The sequence below is a fragment of the Labeo rohita genome, chromosome 7 (genome assembly GCF_022985175.1).
Source record: "Labeo rohita strain BAU-BD-2019 chromosome 7, IGBB_LRoh.1.0, whole genome shotgun sequence".
Taxonomy (NCBI): Eukaryota; Metazoa; Chordata; class Actinopteri; order Cypriniformes; family Cyprinidae; genus Labeo; species Labeo rohita.
In genome coordinates this window covers 29617534-29638390 of record NC_066875.1, presented here as the reverse complement: position 1 = coordinate 29638390, position 20857 = coordinate 29617534, and the positions used below count along the sequence as shown (strand labels likewise).

The window sequence follows — 20857 nt, the reverse complement described above, 5'->3', positions numbered from 1 at the left end:
AGAGATCATTAAATAGTCTGTTAGACGTATGGCAGTATCTCTACACTGAGGTCAGAGATTGACAGTAAAACTAAACCAATCAAAAGTCCATTTACTGCAAAAGAGCTATTTTACGATCCTCTGGTTATTTGTCAGCCTTTTAAAGAGTAGCTCTTACGTAAAACGCTATGATTTCTTAAGAGTAGCATATCAGTTCTTAGTGATTTTAACTCAGAGACATTCTGTTCTCATTGCTTAGAGAAGAATTTATTAATCTTGATAGTAGGTTACATTATTAATCTGAAGTAAGAATATAAATATTTGGAACCTTGAATCTTAATATTTTGATTTCTAGTTCAAGGTTATATAGAACAGGGGCTGCAAAGGAATGCTAGGGGACCTTTCAAAAAACAAAACAAAACAAAACATGAGCTTAAAGAAAATAAACACCAAAAAAAGAGACAATATATTTTAATATAGTTGTATTAAATAATATAGTTATATATTACTCCATGATCCTTCAGAAAGCATTCTAATATGCTGATTCGCTGTTCAAAAAAACATTTTTGTATTATTATCATCAATATTTAAAACAGTTGAGTTGGGGGGGATGTATTAATGCTAGAAATTAACACTTTTATTTAGCAAGGATGCTTTAAATTGACCAAAAGTGGTGATAAAGACATTTTTTAAGGTTACAAAAGATTTCTATTTCAGATAAATTCTGTTTTTCAGAACTTTCCATTCATCAAAGAAACCTGAAAAAAATCTAGTCAGCTGTTTTCAGCATAATAATAATAATAAATGTTTTTGAGCAGCAAATCAGAATATTACAATGATTTCTGAAGGATCTTGACTGGAGTAATGATGCTAAAATTCAGCTTTGAAATCAAAGGAATAAATGACATTTTAAAATATATACAAATAGAAAGCAGTTATTTTAAATACTAAAAATATTTTAGAATTTTACTGTTTTTGCTGTACTTTGGATTAAATGCAGGCCTGGTGAGTAGAAGAGACTTCTTTAAAAAACATTAAAAATCTTACTGTTCAAAAACTTTTGACTAGCAATGCAGCTATATAGAGCTATATTTTATATGTATTTATATAGAGCTATGAATATTTTATTAAATTATTTTAGCTTTTGACAATGATCATAAACAGCTAATAAATTAATTTCTAAAACAACTGTCTTAATCATTCCCTATCCCCATATATTGCAATTCAACATACAGAAAATACTAATTCTGTGAAGAAGTGACCCATTTCATCCGCAGCTTCAGTGTCTATTTATAGTGTAGGAGGCGAGATGCTTCTGATTCTAGAGAGCATTTGATTGGACAGAAAATGTTATAAGAAGCTGCAGTGCAGGATGATGTCAACAAAATCGTTTATCCATATTGCTTACAATTTGGATTTTGTGGATTGTTTCCATTTTTGCGCCGTTTGTTGTTTTTATGTACCACTGCACTACGTGTTGTTACATGCGTAAATATTAAAGAACTGCATATGCAAAGTATCTATGTAAAGTATATTATAGTCAGATTACTTCTTCAATAGGTTCGCTACTGTATGTGTAGATTTATGTATGTTTAAATATGTAGCACATGGTCTGTGAGGCACGACATTTCGTTCCACATATAGCAGAATACCACTAAGGCTCACTTGACTTGACGCAGTATAAATGGGGCTATGTGAAAATATAGAGCTGCTTTTTATATTTTAGGAAGATCATCATATTTGATGATCCCTGGCATAGTTCGAAAACATCTGTTCTTTCTGTATTATACATGAAATATTCAAATCACAAAGGCACTCTCGCATCCTGCTACAAAGAAAACAGTGAACACTGCATCTCACACACGCCAATAATCAGCACATCTAAAGCTGATTCTGACAGGTGGTAAAGGTTAATGCTCTAAACAGCAGCAATACCCACTCAGGGACAGAGCGATTCAGAAAGTGATATCTGACACTAGTTTACTGCAGATCCAGACCTCCATGAGTGTTCTGCCATAGGCCAGGGGTCAACATCATGGGCCCCTCGAGAAAATATTTCTCTGTTTGGCAAGCTTCACCAGGGAAGCATTCCAACAAAATCTGGATCCAGCTTCCCAAACAAATGGATTTTACCCATTTCAGTTCAAATACAATTATAAGACACCCACAGGCTATTTACAGTGGAATTAAGAAATAAAGTAGAACAAGAAGCACTGCACATGTCCTACTGCTCAGCCTGACTTCAGTCAGAATGATCAAATAAACAAAAGGAACTGACAGGGACAGTTTAACACCGTTTCATACGTAAATATGAAATGTCTGTGATATAACAATTTTTTGGATAAACACTCTAAGTTTGACACAGATTTGAAATAAGCACGAAATAAGGAAATAAGCTTACAGACGTCTCCAGTTAAAAGTTCATCTAAACATTTTCAAACGTCTCTGGAAATACTTTTCACTGAGGGAGCTCAGACTGTGTGCATATTTTCGCTGCTATTAATACTGTAATATTTTATACTTGAGTTCAGCTCAGGACACACTTACCTAAATAAAAAAAGAGAAGAAGGAAGTATGAAAGAGAAATAGAGAGATGAGCATGAGAAAGAGGACCTTTGTTGCAGTGATTTAACGGTCTAGTCAACTTCCAGGGTAATGACACAGTGAGCTGTTAAAACAATCAGGCTTAGACTCATTAAGGTCTAACGTTTTTTTCTCCATGGCAGGGCTACAAAAGGCTAATAGCACTGAATGAAACAGCTTCGCTAATACACAACCTTTACATATTTAATCTCCCACAAAATGCTGTACTAGCAGCCCAGATCCTTTGGAAAAATCGAAGAGGAAAGGGTTTGCCATTAATAGCCAAATGTTTTTCACATTTGGAGAGTGAGAAAAGACTTTGCTCATGGTACCATGGTGCTGAAGTCTATGAAGTGCCAGCGAGTCCACTGATATGGCGTTTCATTACTTTCATATATGATGGGACAGAAAAGAAGAGATGATCCACAAATGCTTTATCCTTCTCACGGCCTGGGTGTTATTATGTTAAAAGGGCACGTCAAACATCACAAGAACCTCATCAGACTGACATTACAATGAAACGCAACACTTCTGTGCTGTTATTTCTTCATAGTAAAGGCAGTAACTATAGCAACTCACCCCACATCCTCAAACCCACAAAACTATTACTGCGCATGTTGATTTCATCTAATCATTACTGCTTTGTTAACCAAGGCATTCATGTACAGATGAATTTTCCTAGACCAGTGTGAAAGAAGGCTTGTTTGAGTCTAGAGACTAGAAATGAAGAACGCTTTAACCCTCCTGCTGCTTAAAGAATTCAAAGGTCACAGGCCAGACAAAAGTCAAAACTCAGCAAGGAATTCAAACTGCAACCTTTCAAAAATAAACGGGCTGTACATATGTGTCCACGTTTGTCTGTATGTGCATCCCAAGGGACCTATCAGGCCAATTCTGTGGATGTGCAAGTGTCAGCGCATGGCCACCCAGGAAAAGAAATCCCATTGGCAGCCAGAGAGACATCAGGAGAAGAATTTATGTCTGTTACATAATTGCATTTGTGTATATTTGATAAGGTCATTAGAGTATGCTGTTAACTTTATCCATGAACACCATCATGGACAACCAAGTCATAATAGACATGCAAGTCATAATCAAACTCGGCTTGTTTATTGCCTTACAGTTTTAAAAGTTTTCTCTCCATCTATGAGCTGTGATCCGCTTCTATCTAAACAACTACAGCAGAAAGTGGGAGGCAGAATGAAAAAGCATTTCAAATTTGTTCCATTTGGGATTATTAACAGCAGAAGGTAATAATGGCTGCCGATTATTTTATGTAGCTTTTAAGAACTCTGCTATTTGACCTCTGACATTTATAAATATCTTATACACTTACGTTCAAAGGTTTGGGGTCAGCAGGATTTTGTTTCGTTTCATTCATTCATTCATTCATTTGTTTACTTCTTTTGAACCTTCTATTCATCAAAGAACCTTAAAAATGTTTTCAACAAAAATGTTAAGCAACACAACTATTTTAACACTATTGTGACACTAATAACTTGTTGCCATTACAGAAAAAGAAGACATTTTTAAATGTAAAAAAGGCCACAAACTTTTGAGTGGTAGTGTATAGAGGAAAGAAATCAATTTAAAACAATGCAAAACAGAATGAAAAATAGGAATAAGTGTAAAACACACTTTTCATGTTAAATATGTCATACTTAAAAGAGGGCAAACACAGCAGCCCTGTACATCAGAACAACAGATTCTGGGAATAGTCAAAATATTCATTACCCATTAAATTTTCCTGTGCCCCAAAACTCCCACATGCTCCCTGTGTGTTGTGCAATGAATGCTGGATGGAGCTAGATCTGCTTTTATCATCATCACAGAGCTGAAAAGCTCAAATTTCTCTATAGTGATACAAGTTACTGAGTTCAGCTCACTCTGTGTGACATGCAAATGTAAAAAAAAATGTATGCAGTTCTGATTTAAAATAAAATTGAACATGCTTGTTTAGTGGTTTGTGGCACTTTGAACATTTCAAAGTTCCTAACCTGTAATTATGTTGCTATATGGTAGCAACTTTTAAGATTGTTCCAATCTACAGTATGCAGGGCAATGCCTGTGTCTTGGAACATGTATAGTGAACTTATTCTAAACAATCCTGGTGTACTGACCTGGAATAAAACGCATATGTTAACATAATGTTACAACTCAAAGAGAAAAATATGAGAGAACAATGACTACATACTCCCTTCCACAGCAGTAACCACAGCTGATGTGTGTGTTGCCAGACCCTTTCCCCCATTTTCCTACACCACTAAACCCCTTCTGTGCCTCAGAAACTGGGATAACACCTCTTTCCACTGCATGCTGCTGTGATAGGGCCCTCACTGCACCAATAAAAAGAGAAAGAGAAAGAGAAAGAGAAAGAGAGAAAAAGAAAGAGAAAGAAAGAGAAAGAGAAAGAGAAAGAGAAAGAGAAAGAGAAAGAGAAAGAGAAAGAGAAAGAAATAGAAAGTAGAGTTTGGAAAAGCATAGTACTAAAATAGTTATACTATTTTTAGAATCTGACTCATTATTTGTGACCCTGGACCACAAAACCAGTCATAAGGGTGATTTTTTTAAAATTAAGATTTATATGTCATCTGAATGCTGAATAAATAAGCTTTTCACTGATGTGTGGTTTGTTAATGATTTGAAAATCTGGAATCTGAGGGTGCAAAAAAAATTAAAATATTAATAATACCTTTAAAAGTTGTCCAAATGAAGTTCTTAGCGATGCACATTACTAATCAAAAATTAAGTTTTGATATATTTACGGTAGAAAATTTACAACATATCCTCATGGAACATGATTACTTAATATCCTAATGATTTTTGGCATAAAAGAAAACTCGATAATTTTGGCCCATACAATGCATTGTTGGCTATTGCTACAAATATACCTGTGCTACTCACGACTGGTTTAGTGTTCCAGGGGCACATTTTAGCATTATATTTATACTTACAGCTAGCAGATAGTGGTTGAAATGAGTACTGCATTCCAAATTCAAAACATTGTTTCACCCGCCCCCTCCTCCTCAGACTCGACACTCACACGGGTTGTCAAATTGAGGACATGCAACAGGAATGACTGCAGCTAACAATGGAAGGCAATGTGCCCTACACTGCAAGTCTATGAGTTGATTTATCCACATTTTAACATGCCTCTGGTCATAGAACATTTTAAATGGATGCCAAGGCTATTTAGGTTGGGTAGAATCAACAATCTCTGAGCCAGTTCATTTGTTGCCTTCAATGGCTTCAATACGCTGTGTTTTCCACCAACTGGCAACCCAGGGTATCGAAATACTATTGGTTAAACTGGCCGTGGGCGGAATCACATTGATCAAAAAACAACAGACATTCCGACACAGAATGCACATTTTTAAAGTAGAATAACTGGCTGTAGTGTTGTTTTTCGTGTGAGATCTGAGATGGTGACCTCAGTTTTTGAGTTAAATAAAAAAAACACATTATTTGCAGATTTTTCATAATTTAATAATTTTATTTTAGTAAAAATCACACCTTTTAAACCTATAAATACGATATGATATGATATGAGATATTTTTGGGCCCAATTAGTAAGTTATACAGAAGAGGAACTTAGTGTGCCCCCTTCCTCAGAAGACAAGGGACTATGGCCCTACCTCAGAAGCAAGCCTCCATAGACCCTCAGTCAAGTATAATGTCAAAACATTTGAAGGCAAGTGACTCCATGAAACAAATCTCTATGGACCCCCATCACTTCACTGAATATAACAGTGTAGGTATTCTGCACTGAAGCCTGCATGAAAAAGAGCTTGAACTCTCCGAGTGAATGTATTGTGTGTGTTATGCACACTGAAAGGCTTTGGGGTTGTGAGAGAGGTGAGACACAGCAAGACTCCATTACTTTCTTGGACTAAACATTCTCCTCTGAGGATCTGACTGTGCTAATCAAGACATTTCCTGAGTCAGACTGTGCGAGAGCACCAATACACACACATGCATAAGTAAATAGCCAGCAGTGTCCAAAACGGTTCCCCTGTTCAAACGACCTGAGGTAGCCTTACCGCATAATGGTGATTAGCTACTGTCTATAGCCAATTCCAGCAAAACCCTTTTCCTCTTCTACTGCCTGAGTCATGCCAGGATAAACACAACACAGTCTCCCTAATGCTCTCTCTATTGCATACACATAAACAGATTTTACTTTTAACTGTTTGCAGCATGCTGCTGTTTAAAATATACCTGTATAACAAAATCCTGACCTTTTAATTGCTTTGTCTTGGCTTTATAAGTAGTTTAGTCTGTTAGCATTTGCTGATGTGCGTGTCTTTAACAGAGTCTGCTTTTGTGAATGTTGTTTAGTGCCTTTTCACAACACACAACTCTCCCAAACAAAACTTGAATATGATAAAATTAAAGTGACACACACACACACAAGAGCCAAGCCAGACACACATGCCACACTGAAAATTTCCTTTGGCCTGTTAATGGTTTCCAGATGCTGTGTGAATGGGGCAGGGACAGAAAGGGGGTCTGTTTGGCAGCCGCTCACTTGAGAAAGTCTTTGTTGATATCACCACACATCAGTCCAGCTAAACTGACAACACACTCACAGCTAAACTACAGACCGAGCTATTTAGCCGTTATCTAGGGAATGTGAGATAGAAAATATCATTTTCATGAACTCAGGTACAATGGGTGAACAAATCTCATTATGAACAGAAGCAGATGAGCTGGATTCTCTTGCATGCTGCTTAAACAAACATGAGTGGTACATTAACACTTATTTCAGGTGAATTACACCGATACACAAAGAAAATGATTTTCTTTGCAGGCATACTTATTACTTCACACAAGAGATACAGACTTCTGGGCAGGGTTTCAGGTGAGCTGTGGCCAAGCAGACATACTGAGATGCCAGAATTAAATCAAATTGCCAAAGCAAATACAGATGATGATATCACAGTAATGGACGACAAACGTTAAACTCCTTACAATTCTCATAAGCCCGTGAAAGCATCATAGGTGGATTTTACATTTACAAGAGATCTAAATTTACTTGTGATGAAAACTTTACAAATCGCTGAGGCATTGAGATCTACTGTTGATTTGGGAGATGCAATGAAAAACAAATTCACTATTTTTTGAATTATATCTTTCTGAATTACACTTCCTTCGCTGAAAGACCTGGACACACAGGAGCATGTTTTGTTTTAAAAGATTAATGTGACTAAAAACTATAATTTTGTGCACAATCAAAATGCTTTTGACATCTAAAACATAGGATGTCAAAATCTGTGAAAACATAGGAAGCATGATTCGCTGCTTAGCCTTAAAGGGAGTGTGATAAACTATGAGATAAACTATTCCTTTAGTGGGGAAAAAGGAGTACAGAAAATGACCTAAGTGGTGTTTCTTACCACTTCTGTCCCCCAGCCATGTGTTGTTGGACAGTGTAGCCAAACTGTGTCTGCCTGGGGCCCTTTATGATCCGGTGATTTTTGGTGTCAATGTTGAAACAGTCATGGAACCCTGTAAACAGACACAAACAATTCAAATATGAACTATCCACAGCAAGCTTGGACATAAGACTGCATTTACTGGCAACAGAGGCAAGGAGCTCCAGCAATGACCCAAAACTAAGAAAATTGAATTGTGGCTACACTGAGTTTCTGCCAGCACAAAGAGCCCTGAACAGTACTTTCCAGTCATGAACTACACTAGATGTAATCTGTATCGTGTCCACACAACAGACAAACAGAAAGCAAATGACAGATTGTTTTTTGTTTTTGAAATGTTTTGAACTTTAAAAAGAGGGATGTTGTTTGCAAGGGCAATAATTATTTCGTCAAAACTGAGTTATAACAACCTAGAGTGAATCTGGTTTCATAGACCATCATCTGCCATGTGATTTGGTTTAGGCCAAATATGCACAGACTCATGGAAAACTGAGTATGAAAATGTATACCAAAATCTAAATATTGTGAATATTGCCTGCAGTGTAGGTGACTGTGCAGCAGTGATTAACTCTATTACTTATAATAGGTTTGTGTTAACTGGGCTTTTTGCAAGTTCTTAAAGATGTGGTCCAGAAATCCTCCTCATATGGAAAAGAATCTATTTACACTGGTGTTCTGAGGTTTCATCTCATTCTGAAAACAGGCTTTTTAATTGCTTTCTCTCCATCAAAGCTTAGAGGTGTCTCTGTTTACATATAACATGCCTGTATGGCTTCTGTTTATGCTTTGACAGACTCCCAAAGACTACAAGATCTTGGTCACTGGATTAACAAACACATTCATGGAGGTCTACTGATGAAACCCTTTCACAATCAGCCTGATGCTCACAGTCATGGAGAAGCCTGCATGATTTTTACTGCTTGACCTGACACACTCCAACTGTGTCAATACACTCTAGTGTGGGAGAAACAGGACTATTGGACCTCATTATGGATGAGACTAAACAATAAAGCTGTCAATCATCACAACAAAATTGACAGTCTGTCAGTCAAAGAAAGACAGAAGTAAGGAAGCTACATCTGACTCACAGAGCTTACAGGCAGGTCCAATTTCAGTCACAATTAAAAGACTGTTTTGTCTTTTATGTTTCTTCCTGTCAGCACCATAATTATGGCTTAACCTGGAGCAAAGGCTGAAAAAAATGACTGTTTTTTTTTTTTTTTTTAATTAAAGGGACAGTCCACCTAAAAACTGAAGATTCTGTTAGAATTTACTCATCTTTATGTTGTTTCAAACCTGTATGGCTTACTTTCTTCTGTGGATAACAAGAGAAGATATGCTGAAAAGGGTTTAAAATTTGTATTTATTTATTGTACATACAGTGAAGGTCAAAAGGGTGCTGATTTAGACCCCATTGACTTTCATTGTGTAGATAAAAACAGTTTAAACATTTCTTAAAATATCTTTTGCGTTCAGAATAAAGAAATAAAGTCATATAGGTTTGGAATGACATGATGACAAGAAAATAATACAATTTTTAGTTCTTGGTGAAATAAACCTTTAAATATTTCTAGAAAGGCTTGAGCAAAAATTGTCACATAATTGTGTTTTTTAATGAATTTGCAAATATTTTCCAACCTCACATCATAAAGATCAGTATTCAAAAGTATATAGCTCTTAAAAATAAATCTAAAGCAGGTGCTGAACTGAGAAATATAAAAAAAAAAACTTTGAACCAAGTGTAAACACAATGGTTAATTTATCTGAGAATTACACTGGATTACACTGTTAATCTATGCTCTGAACTCTAAATGCCAGCATATGGATGTCATATCCCTGCACACCTGGAAACCGATGACTAGGAATGTTTGACAAAAAAATAAATAAATCAAAAATGGCAAGGATGCAGAAAATATACAATGGGAGCTTATGAAAGGCCTGATTTTCTCTGATGGCCCCATGTCTCCTTGTCTCCAGTCTGGCTTCTGTACCAATGGAAAAAACAGAGGAGAAACATCTATCTCCTCTAAAAATAATTATTTTCCAGCTGTCACCAGTGAAAATAAAATAGTTTATTAATGACAGTGATGATAAGTATAATGTCTGCTTCATGCAAGGATGTACAGTTTCCATTCAGCACATTATATCTTGCAAATGACTGATGGATGAGATGAAGAGATCTTCCTCTTAGTAGAGAAGAGAGGAAGAGAAGTGAAGTGCATTAAGTGTCTTTTCTCTCTCTCTCATTCTTTTTCTCTTTCCCACGTTCTCTGTCTGTAGACAAAAGAATGAATGATGACAGGCTACTGTAGTGTCGGGGATGATGTAAGTGCATTTTTGCACATTAATCTGCTAAAGCACAAGAATGCCCAGGGAATAATGTGGACCATATGTTTTTCCTAGCCTCATTTTTGGTCACTGCTTTTTACAGAAAGTGATGAAGAGTTGTGAACGACACTGCCAGTGACTGCTGCATTATTCTGAGCAGGAGTGCATATCCCCCTGTGAACTGTGTCACTCACAACTCAGTTTGGTCTAGGTTCACACACACAGAGACTTATTCTCATCAGAGTTATTCAAACTTTTGAACAGTATTATATAAGCGAAGCTGTCACCTGCCTTCTGCTTTCTTAAATATCAGACAAAAATCTCATAAAAAGACAAATCAAGCATTAAATGAACTGCCTGAACTGACAAACTCATATAAAATCACATATACAGTGCCTTGCGAAAGTATTCATACACCTTCAAGCTTTTCACTTTTTGTTATGTTGCAGCCTTATGTTAAACTGATTTAAAATGACTTTTTTTCCACATCAATCCGCACTCCATACACCATAATGACAAAGCACAAAACAGGTTTGTAGCAACTCTGCAAATTTATTAGAAATAAAAAACTGAAATGATTCCATTGCATCAGAATTCATACACTTTTCTGAAACACTTTAAATTTAGTTCAGGAGCATTCATATTGCTTGTAGATGTTACTACACTTTGAGTGGAGTTAACTTGTGGCAAATTCATTTGAATGAGTATGATTTGGAAAGGCAAATACTTCTTAGAAAAGGTCTAACAGCTGAAAATGCATATCAGAGCAAAAACCAAGCCCTGAGGTCAAAATAACTGCCCGTAGAGTTCAGAAACAAGGCACAGATCTGGGGAAGAGTTCAGAAAAAAATTCTGCTGCATTGAAGGTTAACAGAAGCATGTAGCCTCCATCATCCATAATGGAAGATGCTTGTAACAACTAGGACTCTTCCTAGAGCTGGCCTCCTGGAGCAACTGAGCAAAAGGGGCTTGGTTATACTGGTGACCAAGAAGCTGATGGTCACTCTAGTTGAGCTCCATGATTATATATGCAGATGGAAGAAACTTACAGAAGGACAAATATCACTGCAACACTCCACCAATCTGGTCTTTATGGTGGTGTGGCCAAACTCAATCCTATCCTCAGTGAAGACACATGAAAACCCACTTGGAATTTGCACCTAAAGGACCCTCAGAATGTGAGAAACAAGATTCTTTGGTCTGATGAACCTCAATTCCAAGCATCATGTATGGAGGAAACAGGCATCACCTGCAGTGTACCATCCCAAAAGTAAAGTGTGCTGGTAGCAGTCTCATGCTGAGGGACATTTTTTCAGCTAACATTGAGACAGGCTTAATGAAAACCCGGTCCAGAGCATTCAGAACCTCAGACTGGGCAAAAGGTTTACCTTCCAACAGGACAATGACCCTAAGCACAAAGCAAGTGGCTTATAGACAACTCTGCGAATGTCCTGGAGAGGCCCAGCCAAAGCCTTGGCTTGAACGCAATCAAATATTTCTGGAGAAACCTGAGTATGTCTGCCAGCCCCCATCCAAGCTGACAGAGCTTGAGAGGTGATGGCACCACCTTGAGAGGTGAATGGCAGATAATTGCCAAATGCAGATGTGCAAAGGTTGTCACATCATACCCAAAAAGAACTGAGGCTGTAAAGGTGCTTCAAGTAAGTACTGAGTTAAGGGTATGAATACCCTTATGAATGCAATGTACTTATTTCAGTGTTTTATGTTTAATAAATTACAAAGTTGTCACAAATCTGTTTTCTTGCTTTGTCGTTATGGTGTACAGAGTGTAAATGGAAGTGGGACAAAAAGTAATTTTAAAGCAGTTTAACATAAGTCTGCAACATAACACATGAAAAAAATGAAATACTTTTGCAAGGCACTGTAAACTCAAATAGTTACTTATATGAAATCATATAATTTACATACTGTTGCACTAATTGCAACACTGTTCAGAAATCCAGAACCTTTTGATGTTATTCCGAAATATTTTTCCAGAAGCCTTCATTCATGAATAGTCAACAAAATAAGAATCTTGCTCATGCATGAATCTAAAAACAGATCTGTGTGCTGACCAGTGAAAAAAAGCTGAATAATACCTGTGACCATGCTGGATAATGTTACCTTTTTCTACACTTTCCCCCTAAATTCTCTCCCACAGTCATTGATCACTTTTTCCAAAGGGTTTAAATACACATCTAAGGCATCCAGTCTGTTACTGAAACCAAATTGTCCCAGACACCAACTGAGAATAGCTTTACCCTTAAAAAAGAAGAAGAAGAAGAAAAAAACCTAAGGAAAAAAAGACAGAGAAAGAAGGGGAGTAGAAAGATTCTAGTTTCCATTTAAAAGCCCTAACGTGGCAGACACTTTAATATTCTCTGTAATATCAGCAGGTCCTATAGAGTGGGTTTCCTGTGTGTGGATTCTTTTGCCCAGATAAATAAACCTCAATACAGTGGCTGCAAGGGTTGTGCTCTGTGTCCAGGCCAGGCCTGCGCTGCTTTTGGACCGCAATCAAGCTACAGGAGCCACACCACAGTCATACTGACAGAGAAGCACCAGTCTATGAGAATGTCCATGCATCACCAAGACTAACAATTTGCCAGGGCCTGACAGAACCATGGCATTGTGATCAGAATACGCATGTTCTCAGGATATATGAAGAACTGTTCACAGGGATGCAGGTTTGAATCTGGCCTACATCATGTTCCAGTCTCATTCAGCTATTTCTCTCCATTATCTTGACATTAAAGGCAGCAGCTTTCATATAAAGACTACATCTTCACTGAAAACTTAAAACACCTACTGAAGTGTAAATGTATTAATATCTTGTAATGACAATGTTGATGTTTATAGCAAGTACACACAACATCATCTGAAAGACAGCTGCAAAAATAGAGGTGTTACATCCTGTTTATCTTCATAAGGTCACATGCTTGATGCTGCTCCCAGACAAAAATGTCTTGATGTGTGTTAATGGCAGCTGCAATATATTACAATAGACTTCATAAAACACTTCAAGCCACATGCCCGGACACTGAAATTGTAATCAGATTAACCCAGGTCATGATCAAAATTAAAACATTTGTCAAAAAACATTGATGACCATGTCTAGGACATATCTACCACAAACCCTCCACCAAATCTGCTTCATAGTCAAACCCCACATCAATGCCACCAAAGAAAACTACCAACTGATTCATCACCAAGGCCCAGTTAGACACGCAGCTGTGTACAAGCTCACATGCGACAGACATCCCCTTCTAAACATCTGCTAACCCCTCAGTCATCTCTCCCCTCCTTCACAAATATTTACGTGAGGAACTGCCCTGATGCTAATGAGCCTCACTGATGCCCACTGGCGAGGATTATGGGCCAGCAGATTGGCTTTTAATAAACTCCACATGCCGGGAACGCATCTCTCAAAGCGCTGCTTTGAAATGCTCTTCTGCTTAAGATCTCATGGGCTTTATGCTTTTACTGTACCGTATGCGTTCTGCACCTCAGGGACTGATATACATTCTGTTACACTCACAGATCAGGAATAAAATGACAAGACATTGCTCATTTCATGCTGACTTTCCAACTGTGAGCTCTGTGGTCTGGAAAGCTCATTGAAGGGCTGCTGAGAGATGGCTAGCTGGGGATGAGCCTGGTGGCCTATGACTGGGTTTGTGGTCAAAGTAAACTATCTGTGAGGCACGTGGCATCAACAGACTGACATATACCACAGTCGGGCATTACTCACTAGCTCTGGAGTTCCTCACCCACCAAAAAATAGCCGTATTCTATAATTATTATTTCCAAAGTAGTATTCCAGGTAAAAGCATCCGAGATCACAATAATTTTATCTTTAATCACAATGTTCTATAAATCAGCTGCTACTAAGATCTAGGGCCAGATTAAATAACAGCTTGTGCCAGAGAAAAACCTCTCTTGCAAAACCAAATGAAAGATGAAAAGATACACTGTTAAAAAAAAGTTACTAAAAATTACTATCAATTTCTGAGTGAAAATATTTCTAAAACATTTTTTCAGTATTGTTTTTTTACAATATTAAGGCCCATTCACACCAAGAATGATAATGATAACAATACCTATAACTATAAAGATAACATTCTAAAAATTGTTTTAAATTTAAGAGAACTGCAGAGTTCACACCACGACTATAACGATAACGTTACAGGGGAATGATATCATTGGGATCACTTTCAGAACGATTTTTTGCAGCTGATAAGTGATAAAACACTGGCAGCTAAATAGACTTTATTCATATTTAAAGGGCTTGTGCATTTGAAATAGCAGGTGACATTGTAGAGAAGCAAACAGACATTGCACAGCAAACAGAGTAACATAAAACCAGACAGTTATCGTTCACTGGTGTGGACGCAAATATAGTTTATATATTTATAGCTATCATTATCGTTCTTGGTGTAAACAGGTTTTAACCTGCCAGAAAACTAGCATTTACCAGAAGAAACTGAACCTTTATTCAATCGACATTTCACCTATCGTTCGTATTGCAGTTATATTTATTACCAAAGCAAAACAAATCATATTTCTATCATGACAACTTTCAGAGGGTTTTGCATGGTAATGTACATTTGGCATGTAATATTTGGTCTTGGCGAAATAGATCTGCTGCTGCTTGACTCGCTACTACCAATACATCCACAACATGCTGCTGTGAGCATGTAAGAAATACTGCTGCTGCACATATAACATATGAATAACCCCAATATCTAGCATACATGAATCACCCATTAGCAGGTGGAGCTGGGGAAGATGGAGGGTTTCTGAAGCACCAAGTATTTGAGCAGCAAGCTCATTGGCTGCTGATACAAATGAACCAATCAGCTGCACCATGTGAGGATGTCATTATGCCAGATTGAGTTAGACATATCGAACTCCGCCATCTAGAGTTTCATGACAGAACTTTGGATTTAACCTAAATTGTGAATGTGAGTTTGTAGTCTGAATTGAATGTAGTGACAAATATTTCTATTGAGTTGTCCTTTCCTTGCAAGCTGCACACTAAAACTGACAGCACGAGCAGTTTAGTCTGATTCAACAGATTCATCTGAGTCGATTCTTTTAGTGAATCATTAAAAAGTCGCCAAAACTCAGGTGTCACTAGTTTAAACCTGTCTGATGAATCCTTCAATTAATCCATCAGAGCAGATACTGAAAAGTTGCTTACTGAAAATTACAGTGTCTTTCAGCAACGTGTCAAATGCAGTCAAATTTGTCATTACCAACTGGTTGTGCAGAACAGACCCACTGCTTCACCCTGCTGTCACATTTACCTACCTGCGTCTGTATTTTCACTGTCAAACACAGAGCTATAAGTAATCATACTTAAGTAAATTACCTCAAGAAATGCTGAGTAATATCTGGATTAACCCAGCATATATGTCATAACTGGCAAAAATTCCAAAGGCTACTCAAACAAAAAATTGTTCTGATAATTGGATGGTAGTGTGAATGGACTGTTCTATGAACAGGTCAGATTTCCTTCTGTTTTGACATCATGTCATTGCAACATTTGTCATGACACTGTACCTCACTTGCGATGAGCCAGAGTGTATATGAGAGCAGGTCAGTTTAAGTGTGTAACCTGTTCAGATGAACGTCTGATACTGGCCTCATTTAAAAGGTCATAAGCAAAAAAAAAACCTAATTTGAAAGGAAATTCCAGACGCAGGCCACATTTAATATGACCAGAGACAGGCTGAAACGAGTACAGCAGTAGTATAACACTATTGTACTAGTATAATGTTTACATTGCTGGACTTGATTAAAGTTAGCCTGAGTCACAGCTGGCTTACTGGCAGCTGGTCAAGATGAGCAACAAACTAAACAACAAAAAAGTGCATGTTTGCACATACCAACATAAATGTCTTACACATTGGCCATTCATTATTACTATAGTTCCAGCAATTGCATATTCATATATATGAAGAGTTCAGATGCAAAATCCTCTAAATCCATCTGACGTATTTCTTTAAAATTAGCATTTCTTTCTGGCTACTTTGTATAGGTTTCTATGTAAGTACTGGTGCTTCTGATTGGTCTGAGGCTGGAATTTAGCGAGTTTGAAGTAAAAGTATTTGATGGACATATACTATGTGTCAGGAGCATTCACTCACTATCATTATCTCATTTCTGAACTCTTCATATATACTCATTTATCATCTTCTATATTTAAGAGATGGACAGACTGAATAAAAGACCCAAAGCATGACAGGACTGGACAGAAATTCAAGTTTGGTTTAAATTTTCTCAGGAACCCTTGACCCATGACAGCATTGAACTGCCAAAGTCCTCGGAAATGCTGTCAAGTGTGTCATTTCACAAGTGAGCTTTTAATCTTGGTGCTCACCACAACTTTCCCAGACAGAGGAAACTATGAACTCCCAATATATTCCTGATAACATCTCCTTTCATTCCAAAATATGCAAGTGCTAAGATGGAAATTGGAGCAAGGGTAAACTCCTACCATTCTACAGCCAATCCAGCATCCCCATTTATCATGGGAGGTCAGTTTAACAGCGCCTGACACTGGAAAGCAGACGTGGGAGATGCACAGCACTGGGATGCAATCCCAAACTCTCATCTCAAGTTGCAAAGTGTTTAAATGAGTTTTGTAGTATCAATGGAGCATTTGCTTGCCACTTTGCATTTCTTGGCAATGATTTTAATTGAAAGCAGGCATGCAAACTCACCTGGCATCACGCTCCAGAGAATCCAGAGTAGGTGGATCCAGTAGTACTCCATGTGCGTGTGCGAGAGGGAGACGTGAGAGAGTGTGTGTTAGTGTATGTGTGTGTGCGCGTGCGTGAGGATGGAATATCCTGACAGTGCGCTCTCCTGTACACCCAGCTCTGATTGACTCTGCTGCTCCTAAAAACACTCTATATCTGAGGCAAGGAGGAGGGGACTGTGGCCAAACTAAAAGGAGGTGCTCATTCAGCCAACAGACAGATCTTCTCTCTTTTTCTTTCTCTCTCACTTCCTCCCTCCTTCTTTTTGTGTCTTCGTCTGTCTATCCATCTGTACTTGATGTAAGTCAGTCTGTTATGAGCTCACACAGTGCTCCTGAAAATGCTTTTTGTGATGCATCTGGAAATTCAGGTTTTAGGGATCACTGTACATCACCTCTATGACAAAAAACTGATCTGCTAGAATCTTCTCATTTGCTTAACATGCAGTTTAAACTGCATACGTATGGAGAGATGCCCTCCATCTTGATAGATGCAGAAATTTGTGGTTAACATAGCTGCATGTTACCATATAAAGCCCACTGACAAACTCTCAGCAGAACCTCAGACACCATCCAAACCACACTACCCAACCATATAATTACAGATTATATAATAACTAATACTGACGTTCTGGCTGCTCTAATAGTGAAATATGGCCCACCTTCATTTCAACTTGACCTTGAAAATAGCAAAACCACAGTTACTAAGGTTTGGTCAAAATGAACATACAGTGTAAATGTAATCTTGCACACTAGTACACTACCAAACACATAATATCCTGTTTATAAAATTCATAAGACAATGGCGAGTTTCCTGTCAGCAAATATCTACCTCAAAATTGCAGAGTACCTCAACTGAATGTAAGAAATGAAATCTTGTTTAATTAATTGGATCATGGTGTAGACATAAAAATCCATTTTTTTATAAGAATTCAAGAATTCAGCCTCTAGTCTGAAACTAGACAGACTGTCAAACATCTGATGAACATTGTGCTGATTTTACTTTAAACATAAGTGACCAAAGACATGGGTGCTGCTTTCATTAAGAGTACTTAAAGCGTCATCTTTCTTTCCTTTCATCAGATGTTTCTATCAAAGCCAGGCATTATAATTTGCAGTATAATTCACCCTTTGCAAATGAGGCAGCTGGGAATTATGTTCTTTCAAATTCTGCAGAGGAATGCGTAGTCAAACCAGACAGCTTGTTAGATACTCCAACAGACAGATGCTAAAGCATAGGAAGAGAAAAGTAAGACAGAGGGATTTCAGGCTATTCACACATAGGCAGAAAAATGTTGATGAACTCTGTTCTGAGTGTGAATACATCAACTGATTCATCAACGTAGATGTAGCAGAATATGCTAGTCTTGTGAGAACCAAGTTTTGTTTACAGGAGCAAAGGAAGCAAAGTCTCCTCTTGGCTTATATTGAAATCCACCAACATTTTACAAATTCTTATTTTGTACTTCTAATTTGTGACCAATGTTTTGTTTGGCTCTCTTTTCTGCGCTTCTGCGTTTGTCACTTCTTACCGCTAACACTGCTCCTACATCCTATGTCATCCTAAGTTAGCGGAAGCTAGAGATTACACTTTCTAAATTTTAAACATAGATACTTTTCTTACATTAACACACTGATTTGCTTTAGAAGGCCTTTATTAACCCCCCCATGTGAAGTGTTTTTTATGATGGATGGATATAGTTTATTGGACTTCTATTGAACTATTGAATATCAACACCAATTCACTACCATTATAAAGCTTGGAAGAGCCATTTTTTAATATAACTATGATTGTAATCATCTGAAAGAAGTAAGTCATATACACCTAGGATGGCTTGTGGATGAGTAAATCATTGGGTAATTTTCATTTTTTGGGTGAGCTATCCTTTCAGGTCTACAGTATAAGGGCCATATCAATGAAAATATAATGTAGCTAATTAAGACTTCTCACACTGCTGGGTTATTTTTTTTAACCCAAATGCTGGGTTCAGCCCACTGGGACATTTTATTGGGTTGTTTTTAATATTTTTACCCAGGTGCCAGGTTATTTTTTTAACCCAAATGCTGGGTTCAACTTGTTGGGTCATTTTATTGGGTTGTTTTTAATATTTTCTACCCAGGTGCTAGTTACTTTTTCTGTAACTAAGTTGCTGGGTCATTTTTATTATTTTTTAGTTATTATTTTTCTTCCCAATTGCTGGGTTAAGCCTGTCTCTGATGAAACAACGCAGCTGCTGAGATTTTATTTTTTGTATTACTGAGTTTATTTTAATTTGATGTTAAAATATGTTCTGTAATGTCAGTACTGTTTGTTTATTAGCAGGTTCTACTGAGTTAGTCACGGCATCTTTCAGCTACGAGTAAGCAAGCTGATTATCCCACTTATTCCATGGTCATTTGCAAATACATAGGCAAGTTAAAACTAGTATTGCTCTTTGCAATGCAATATCTGACTTAAGGGGTTAAAATGACAGTTATTTTAGTCTGTTACGGCACATTCTGCCAGCATCAAATTCAGACACAGAGATGAAATAGTGCGGTAAGATCACATTTATTTGAATGAATTATAGCATTTATTTCAATACATTATCGATCGATCGAGAGAGAGAGAGAAGGCGAGAGAGAGTGAAAGACAGAGGTAACAGTTGTGTGTACGTTTACCTGCATGCTGCACGTCTCTCTGTACAAACAACCAATAATTCAAAAATAGCGGTTTTACCACCTCTTTGCTGAGGAATATAATGTAGCGATCTAGTACCCAGGCTATTTTATTAATAATCACGGGGAAGCGTTGACAACAAGTTTATGTATGTGCACAGCGTAATGTGATCTCCGACCTCTCTCTCTCTGTGTTTGTGTGTGTGCGTTTATGCATACCTGCTAGCCAATCAAAATCCAGTATTCAGACAGACCATGGAATAAAATAAAATAACCCAGCATGTTAACCCAACTAGATGGGTCAAAATAACCTAGCATGTGTTCTGTCTAATATTTACCCAGTGCTATGTTGCCAAATAACCCAAGTTGGGTTGTTTTAAACCCAGTGTTTTTAGAGTGCATCAAAACAGATAAGGAATATCTCAGTTTCTTCTGGCTCCTCTTGCAAACTTCTGTCCTCTGCTAAGACAAGCAGACTGAGGAATAAAAAGTGAGTAAATGGATAAATGGATAGAGAAGAGGCTATTTGGTTACACAACACAACATGAGGCAGCTTTTACCAGTATTGTGAGGTTGTAGCTCATAGCTCAAGAATCCCCACTGTCAGTTTGCAAAATGTCAACAGTCCAAACAAATGATAAATTGAAAAGAAACCTGCAATTAAAATTAAAGTCTAATTCTTTTTCTCAAAAGAGGATAGGGGCCTGAGAGGGAGCTGGGTTGCTTCACTCACTGTTTCCACATGGAAGGAAAATGCTTTCATTCATGATGTTGAGCTACTGACCAAAATTGCCATGCCAATACTTAAAGTCAGACAAGAATTCAGTAAAGAAAGAAAACAAGAGAGTTGCATATAGAATGCACTGAAGCTTTTACTGGAAATCATACCTTCACTTCTTCCACCTACATGTGGGGGTGCTGAGCCCTGTGTTGAGGTGAGGTTGGAAATCAATACATATCCAGGAGCAACACTTACCTCATGACCACAAACCTTCTACCAGCAGTAGCAACTGCAAACAATTATCCCAATAACCTCCACATTACCTGCTGCATGATGTATGAATGGCCATTTAGAGAAAAACAAGCAAAAAATAATGCCAGGAACAAT

At 37.5% G+C, this 20857-nt stretch overlaps 1 protein-coding gene across 1 annotated transcript in view; it reads right to left on the bottom strand.

Moving 5' to 3' along the window:
• The window catches only part of itga11a (integrin, alpha 11a), a 47037-nt gene extending 29724 nt beyond the window's left edge, over positions 1-17313 (bottom strand). Inside the window, 2 exon segments of the mRNA XM_051116197.1 lie at positions 7959-8070; positions 17054-17313. Coding sequence (XP_050972154.1) covers positions 7959-8070; positions 17054-17105 — 164 coding nt within the window. The 5' untranslated portion in view covers positions 17106-17313.
• Positions 17314-20857: the final 3544 nt, after the last annotated feature.